Source organism: Zonotrichia albicollis, chromosome 5 (assembly GCF_047830755.1).
Source record: "Zonotrichia albicollis isolate bZonAlb1 chromosome 5, bZonAlb1.hap1, whole genome shotgun sequence".
Taxonomy (NCBI): Eukaryota; Metazoa; Chordata; class Aves; order Passeriformes; family Passerellidae; genus Zonotrichia; species Zonotrichia albicollis.
The window spans coordinates 53694256-53702645 of NC_133823.1; the positions used below are offsets into that span (position 1 = coordinate 53694256).

The 8390-nt window shown below is 47.5% G+C and overlaps 2 protein-coding genes across 2 annotated transcripts in view; one reads left to right on the top strand and one right to left on the bottom strand.

Moving 5' to 3' along the window:
- LOC113459120 (uncharacterized) overlaps positions 1-3788 on the bottom strand; it is an 18380-nt gene extending 14592 nt beyond the window's left edge. The window contains exon 1 of the mRNA XM_074541756.1: positions 83-3788. Coding sequence (XP_074397857.1) covers positions 2557-3672 — 1116 coding nt within the window. The 5' untranslated portion in view covers positions 3673-3788 and the 3' untranslated portion in view covers positions 83-2556. The remainder of the gene's footprint in view (positions 1-82) is intronic.
- Positions 2700-5783, top strand: DRD5 (dopamine receptor D5). The gene has a single exon (XM_014266147.3). It carries the CDS (start codon positions 3714-3716, stop codon positions 5169-5171), a length of 1458 nt encoding a protein of 485 aa, XP_014121622.2. The 5' UTR covers positions 2700-3713; the 3' UTR covers positions 5172-5783.
- The last annotated feature ends 2607 nt before the right edge of the window (positions 5784-8390 follow it).

Genomic DNA, 8390 nt, shown 5'->3' on the forward strand with positions numbered 1-8390 from the left:
CAGTACCCTCACATGGCTGTATATACACCTGCACCTGTGCAATAAAAAAAAGCATCAGTGTCAGTGAATAAAAGCAACTGACCTTAAGCCTGGGTTCAGCCATGCTCCTAAACACAGCTCCACTTGAGCATCCTTCTATGTTTAAGCCTCTACCACTCCCTCTTCTTCTCTGGTTTAGAGAGAAGTAATGGGAGGTTTTTGATGGGATGCTTTTACAGCCTAAACCTCAGCGGTACACCTGTGTCTCTGTGTTTTAATTTCCTTTCAGCATTAATTATTTTCCTATCTCTTTACACCAAGTGTCTCTCAAATGAGAGAATGTGTGAATTTATTCATGTTGATGATTTTTAAATAAATATTATTAGGCAGAACAATGGGTATTTGTATTTTGAAGTGGAGATAGAAAATGTGGCAATGAAGAGAAAGAGCTAGTAAAACATACATTTCTAAAATCAGGAACTGAAAAAATTTTTTTTTTGCTCAGAATCATTGCAATAGCAGTTAAATTCCATTACTTCCAATCTGCCAGCTGTGAGAGAGAACTGCAATTTTAACAGGTGAATAAAAAAAAAGAAAAATGAGGCAAAGCTCTGAAGGAAAAGCACAAAAGACATTAAAAAGATGATTTCAGGATGAAAAAAAACCCCACCCCAGATCTCTCAGCAAGTGACAGCTGTGGGTTTAATGGACTATTCTTAAAATGAGATTTATATGCAAACTGCCTACAGAAAGTTAAAAAAGGATGCTAATAACCTATAAATGCAAAAGGTTTTTATCTCAGGCTCAAAAAATTTTGATGGCAGTGGATGGAATGTTATAACAAACGTCCCCATTAAATGATTGTTTCTCTGACCTGATGCCATTATGAATGATCCCATAAAATCACAAAGCAGTTGTCCTGTTGCTCCTTCCTGCACCACTTCTTCCCAACTCACTGAGTCTGTCAGCATGGGGGTCTTAGTCTCACATGCCACCCCATCACAAATTAGGATTTCTTTCTACTACCACTGAAAATATTCTTGATCTCCTAATGCATTCCTTTGCCTTGAAAGAAAGTTTTGAATATGCATGCATGAAATGGATCAGCATTGGAGACCCTGCCACTGATGCACCCATTGACAGCTGCACCTTTGGGCGACAAATCTCCGCCCAGCTCAAAGCTGGATCTTTATCCACAGGGAGCTTTGGGGAACAACATCAGTTCACACCAGCTGGAAACCAAGAATTGCTAAAGATTAAATACATGGGAAAGGATATTACATCCTCTAAATTCTGTGTTGCAGGATTCAGACAGCCAAATACAACTCTTGGCCAAAAAATGGGATATTTTTGAAGGTCTTCCACTTTGGGTCCACCTATTGCAGACAGTAAAGAACAAAGCATAGCAAAACTTTATTCTTTAGACATCTGACAAGTGTGCTGTTATAATTTTTGTTTCAATGAGTTAAGGCATCTTTCCCATCTGCTTGCACCTCCTCTGTGCCTGACTCCAGCACAGCCGGCAGAGCTGCACCTCTGATTTGTACCAAGCTACCAGTGTGGGCAAGGGGCTGCTGAGTTGTGAGCAGGCTATGTTTTACTGGGCTACTTTTGCTATTGAGACAGATACCTACACGTGTGTTTATTTAAATAGCTCATGCTTACTGGCAGCACATGTGTAAACACACATGTAAATACACAGACACCACATTACAAGCAAATGCACACTCCTCTACATTGCTGAAGCAATGAATATAAGCTAAACAAACAACTGGATCATTGATTTTTGGAATAAAATGTCCCCATTAACTACATTAAAAAATATCCCCATGACAAGCAGCTCCAATGGGCATGTGCACAAATACTTGTGCAATCTGCTTCTTCGTTTAGAGAAATTGTAGGAGGCATTGCTTAGGAAAGCAGAGTTAGTGCAAGCAACACATTGCCTCAGCACCAGAGCTTTAGTCACACTGTTTAGAATTCAGTGGTGACAAAAGCTAAATTCTTCCTCCGATATTAAATATAACTCTGCTTAAATGTAGAAAAGTAGCGCCAATTTCTTAAGCGAGAGCTAAAGTGAAGCTTCACTTTTCTTGTGACAATTTTATAAAATTACCTAAAAGGTTTCAGAATTAGATTTATTTTTTTCCTTTTCCCTCTGTATTTAGTAACTCTAGCATTTAATCTTTCTTCATGTCACTGCAGATCCAGCAAGGTGTAGTGATTCTTGAAGCAGCTGGAAGGCCTCTGGAGAGTGTCAGTCCTTTAGCCCTTTCAGTGCCAAAACCCAGGCTGCTGAGTCAAGAATAGGCTTGATCTCTGGCAACTGCTTTGAAAAGAAATTAAGTTTTAGGGGAACTAAACCAATTGTATTTCCAATAAAAATAACTAAGACATGTTCTCCGAAGAAACTCAAGCATGACATTAGCACACGGTGAGTCCAAGAGCATTAACACCTGTAATGCTCACGGTCATAGTCTGTTTCTAGTTGTGCTGGAGCCCTACCGAGAGCAGTGATTCATCCCATAGAGCTGGAAAGAGAGAGAACCAGATTTTCTCTCGCCGGGCTTTCTGCCTCTAATACATCTCAGCCATCCAGCAGAAACCACTGGAATAAGTACGGAGGCGCACTCTATTTCCCATCCCTGTAGAAGACACCCAGCCCGCCCCGCTGCCCACACCGCACCTTTCAGCCCCGTTCGCTGCCGACGAGAGGCCGGCCGAGCTGTGTCCGTGCCCGTCCTGGACAGCCCCTCTTGCCCCGGGGATGCTGGGGGTCATTTCCCCGCTCCCCGCGGCGGGACCGCGCTCTGCTCTTGTGCCGCGCACAGAGCCGGCGACGGCACCGAGCGATGCGAGGGTCATTCGGTCTCGGAGGGAGGGAAGGAGCGGGGACGGCGGCTGGCCCTGCTGCACCTTTCCTTTCCTTTCCGTGCCGTCCCGTCCCGTCCCGTCCCGTCCCCGGCCAGCTGCGGTGCCCGGACGGGGCGTCCCTGGCGGCGGAGCATGCTCACAGGGCGGTGGGGGCGGGCGGGCCGGCCCGGGCGGCGAGGATCGGGCGGGCAGCCCCGGTGGGGGAGCCGCTCCGCCGCGCTGGGAGCCCGGGCGGGCACGGGGCGAGCGGAGCCGCCAGCCCGGGCGGCAGGCACCGGGAACCGCGGGGGCGTGGAGCGAACCCAGAAGGAGTGTGCCGCGGGCAGGGTGCGCGCTGAGCCGCGGAGCCTGGCAAGAGAGGAGCGCGCTGAGCCGCGGAGCGGGAGCGCAAGCGAGAGGACGCGAGGCGGGAACCCAAAGCGGGTCCGCGGGACAGAGACCCGAGCAGGAGGACGCGCTGAACCGCGGAGCTGGAACCCCTGGAAGGAGCCGCGGGGCGGAGACCTCGAGCAGGGGGATCCGCACTGAGCCGCGGGGCGGGGATCCTGAGCAGAGAGAGGTACTCGCACTGAGCCGCGGGGCGGGGATCCTATCCTGAGCGGAGGTGCTCGCACTGAGCCGCGGGGCGGGGACCCCAGGCGGGGTTCCTGGAGCCGGGAGAGGGACCCCGGCGGGGCTGGCGCCGCGGTAGTGGCGAGGCGCGGAGCCCGGAGCGCGCTGAGCGGCCGAGCGGGGCCGTCCGGCGGGGGTGGCGGTGGGGCGGGGGGGCAGCGGCCCCATGGGGCCGGGCGGCGGGGCGGCGCTGGCTGCTCGGCGCATCCCGGCCGGAGCCGCCCCGCCGCCGGCGGGAGCCGCCAGCGATGCTGCGGGGTGGCCGGAGCCCACTGCCCCCGGCGACGGGGCCCCCCGGCGAGGCGCGGGGCACGGCGGGTTCCCCCGGGGCGGCGCAGGTGGCGGCGGGCAGCCTGCTGGCGCTGCTCATCCTCTGGACTCTCTTCGGGAACGTGCTCGTGTGCGCGGCCATCGTCCGCTACCGGCACCTGCGGAGCAAGGTTACCAACATCTTCATCGTGTCCCTGGCTGTCTCGGACCTACTGGTGGCCCTGCTCGTCATGCCCTGGAAGGCGGTGGCAGAGGTGGCTGGGTACTGGCCCTTTGGGGCTTTCTGCAACGTCTGGGTGGCCTTTGACATCATGTGCTCCACGGCCTCCATCCTGAACCTGTGCGTGATCAGCGTGGACAGGTACTGGGCTATCTCCAGCCCTTTCCGCTATGAGAGAAAGATGACCCAGCGCTTGGCTCTGGTGATGATCAGCGTGGCATGGGCGCTGTCTGTGCTCATCTCCTTCATCCCTGTCCAGCTCAACTGGCACAAAGGTGGGGATGTTGTTGCTGCTGCTGATATTGAAGATGGATTTGGCACTGCCTGGGCAGCAGCAGGTGCTGTCACCACCTGGGCAGAAGATAGGAGTACCACATGGGCGGCATTAGCGGCAGTGAGACCCTCTGATGGGACCTCTGGCAGCAATGATACCCTCACTGGACCATCGGAGAGCTGTGACTCCAGCCTCAACAGGACTTATGCTATTTCCTCCTCCTTGATCAGTTTTTATATCCCGGTGGCTATCATGATAGTCACCTACACCCGAATCTACCGCATTGCCCAGGTGCAGATTCGTCGTATCTCTTCCTTGGAGAGGGCAGCCGAGCATGCACAGAGCTGCCGGAGCAGCCACGTTGACTGCCACCATCACACAAGCCTCAAGTCCTCCATCAGGAAAGAAACCAAGGTGTTAAAGACGCTCTCTGTCATCATGGGTGTCTTTGTGTGTTGCTGGTTGCCATTCTTCATCCTGAACTGCATGGTTCCCTTCTGCGAGAGCCCACCCAGCGACCCCCACGCCGGCCTGCCCTGCGTCAGTGAGACCACCTTTAATATCTTTGTCTGGTTTGGTTGGGCTAACTCTTCTCTTAACCCCATCATCTATGCCTTCAATGCTGACTTTAGAAAGGTTTTCTCCAACCTCCTGGGATGTGGTCAGTTTTGCACTGGTACTGCAGTGGAGACTGTTAATATAAGCAATGAGCTTATCTCTTACAACCAGGACACCCTTTACCATAAGGAGATAGTGACTGCTTATGTTAACATGATCCCAAACGTGGTTGACTGTGAGGAGCATCGCGGGGACCCTTTTGATAGGATGTCCCAGATCTCCCCTGACCATGAGGTTGCCACTGACTCTGCCTGTGAGCTGGACTGTGAGGGGGAGATTTCGCTAGGCAAGATAACACCTTTCACTCCAAATGGTTTACATTAAATTGTGTCCTGGTCTGGTCAGTTCTTCTTGCAATATAAAAGAAAATATTAGCACTGACTGGAAACACCTGCTTGATGATGTGCTGTGGCTTGGTCAGTCAGTTTATGCTAAATTCACTTCTGAGGGTAGTACTTTGCAGGGTGTAGACACTGTCATACCGGGCCTGGCGGCACAAACTGAAATCAGCACTTCCCCAGGCTGAGGGCAGACCAGGCAGTCCTGGTGATTAGCTGTGGTGAGGTATTGTGGTATAATTGCAGTCAGTTCATGTTTATAATGTGTTTGCAAATGAAAGGTGCCATTGTCACTGCTAAGTATTATGACTTCTAAAATCAGGGAAAGATGTGGCTGGCATAGACATTAAATTAAAAAAAAATTTTGGGCTGTTGGTTTATTCAGATCTTATGTTTCTTTTCCTCCATTTTTTTGTTTGTTTAGTTTTTTTTTTTTTTTTTAAGATAGAGATAGTGAGGTGGTGATTTGGATGATTATTTAAATGCGTGTTTCTGCCAAAACAGTTTATGTGAAATCCTTGTGCTCCTAGGCGGCATTGTTGCCTATGATATCCTATGTTCCTGGATGAATAAATAAAAGTTATATTGATCAAGGGTTTATTATCTTTCATTTGTCACCCTGAAAGGTTTTATAACAAGTATTCCAACTAATGTTTCTATATGAATAGTTAGAATTACTAACAGCTTAACCCTATTATTTTAAAAGCAAATATTCTGGATAGAAAATACAGTTTTTGACTAAAAGCAAGGCTCATAGGAATTCTTGACATAGATGCACTTGTTTATGTGGCTCTTACAGCTAGATTTATACCTGTTTTTCTTTAATATTGTGGTGCTATCCCTTTCTGCAGCCAAGAATATCAAGTATACATATGGATAAGCTATTAAAACTTTCCATTTGATTCTGTACTTGAACTTTGTTAAAATGTTATTGATGTAAAGAGTTTGGTGATAGAATTAGGAGCTGGGTGTGTCTAAAAACAATAATTATGGTTGAAAATTATATTAATAATCATCATTTCCCATTGCAGACACTAGAGAACTCATTCACACAGAGAGAAGAAAGCAATTCTGATCATGTATTTTTTTTAGTTACTTATTAACTGGAATTTTAAGGTGCTGTAAGTACAACTATACTAAACATTTTAAAGCAATCTTTAAAACTGAAAAGAGTATTTTAGACTCTGTTTCTATTGAATCATTTACATCAAATGGAATATTAGAAACAGTTGTAAGCTTTCAGCTCAGAAATCAAAACTGATGCTATTTCCAAAACAAGTGATCAAAGGTAGTAAAAGCAATACCAATATTTATTTCAAGTTTTTGCTCACAAAGTGAACAACACTTGGATTAATTTACCCTTTAAAAATACCTGTGCCATGAGCTGAGCAGATTTGAGTGGTAGGTGTAGGTTCTGCAGCCCTCCCCCCTAATGGCCCTGAGCTGGGGCCTCCCCATCCTGTCTAACTGGGGGCTGAAGGCCCCTGTAAGATGTGTGGGGAAAAAGTGGGATCTGCATGGATCAGGGGAAATAATTTAACCAGAACCCTGGGACTTGTGAATGTTATGGGCTTAGTATTGAGCCTGCTTGGAAGTCCAACCCTTCATGCTGGTTTGGGGTTATCTTCCACCCCCTGGGGATATGGGGTGGGAGAAGCACAGGAGGCATGTGATTGAAATCCCTTTGCGGTGGCTCTGCTGCAATCTGGTCTGCAAGCAATGTTTTATGTATTTAGTCTTTGATATTAATTATTAATTAGTTGTGTCATCTTGGATTACCTTTTCAATTGCTTGTCACTGAAGATTGACATCTACCTCAGCTTTTTTTTTTTTTTTTTGCTGCTGATATGAAATCTCAGTGTGATATCCCTTTACAGCTGTCCTTAGGGAAGGGTCTCGTGACTGTGGCTTAGGGAAGCTTGAAAAACAAATCTCATGCCCATAACCAGGTTCAGCCTACTAATGGATTGACACTGAGGGTGAATACATTCTTATGCTAAAGCAATCCTATGTTGTTAGAGTTAACCATAGTTCTAGCCTGCTGCTTAGATAAACTTGCCCAGAATAAAATAATTTTCTCAAATGAAAATGAAAGAAACTGCTTCTGGTGGTGGAGAAATTAATTATCCCAATGAGTAAGATTTTTTTTGCATTTTCTAGTTACTGCTCAGATGTTGAGGCTAGTAGACCATTTTAAGCTGGATTTGTGCAAAAACCAGTGATATCAGATGCAAGAGGTGCAGGCACCTGGTGCTGACTCCAGCTCCCAGGGCAATACCTGTGTTTTATCCAGTTTTTCTGCATTTAATCAGAAGCAGGCTGGGGATATGGGGATGTGAAATCTTGATCTCTCCCTGAGCACCTGTGTGCCAGCAGGCTGTGCAGCCTGGTGCTGCGTGGTTCCCCTGCTCCAGCAGCAGCACAGAGGTGTCCTCCCAGCTGCCCTTGTGTCCTTTCTGCTCCCCAGGGACGCCTGTGTGGCTGTGACAGCTCCCCTGGATCCAGCTCGCTGCAGCTGTGGCTCTGGGGTACACGTGCACAAAATGTTCCTGCACCCCCTGACCAGAGCTCTGCTCATGGAGGCTTTACCTGCCCGGGTGTCTGGAATCAGTGAGTGGGCTGGCTCTGGGATGCAAGAAGACTTCTCCATCAGTGGGTTTATGTAACAGCTCTGTGCAGAATATTAGAAACAATCCTTAGGTTAGATCTGAAGGAAGGCGTTTTTTATTTAGCCAGCCCCTAGATTTTGTGAGCATGGTCAGGGCAGTACAGAAAACTGGCCAAATTGACACTTTCCATTAGTAATTTTCAGTTCATTACTTCATTTGGTAAACTATTTCTGGTGGTGGTTCTATGATAATAGAAATAAGTGTCTTGTAATATGTGTCTGTCAGGGGGTTTCATCTTTCAAAGCTTGGGAGCATAAGAAAGGGAACATTTCTGCTTCAAAAGACACACAGAAGGTACTTTCTTTGCTGGAAGCAGAGCTTGACCTTATGGATCTTAAAAAAAATATTTTCTTAACTCATAGGGACAATTTGTTGCATTTTAATATGCCTTAATTACTTACCACTGACAAAGCTAGAGTATTCAGAATTGTAAGATAAACTTTTAAATGAAATGTGTATCTTGCCTTGAGCTATGAAAAGGGGCAGCCCCTTTTAATGAAAGCATCCCCAAAAGGATTGTTCTAACTTGTTTCCCT

Coding starts and splice junctions, on each gene's coding strand:
- DRD5 (XM_014266147.3), top strand. CDS start 3,714: ATGCTGCGGGGTGGCCGGAGCCCACTGCCCCCGGCGACGGGGCCCCCC.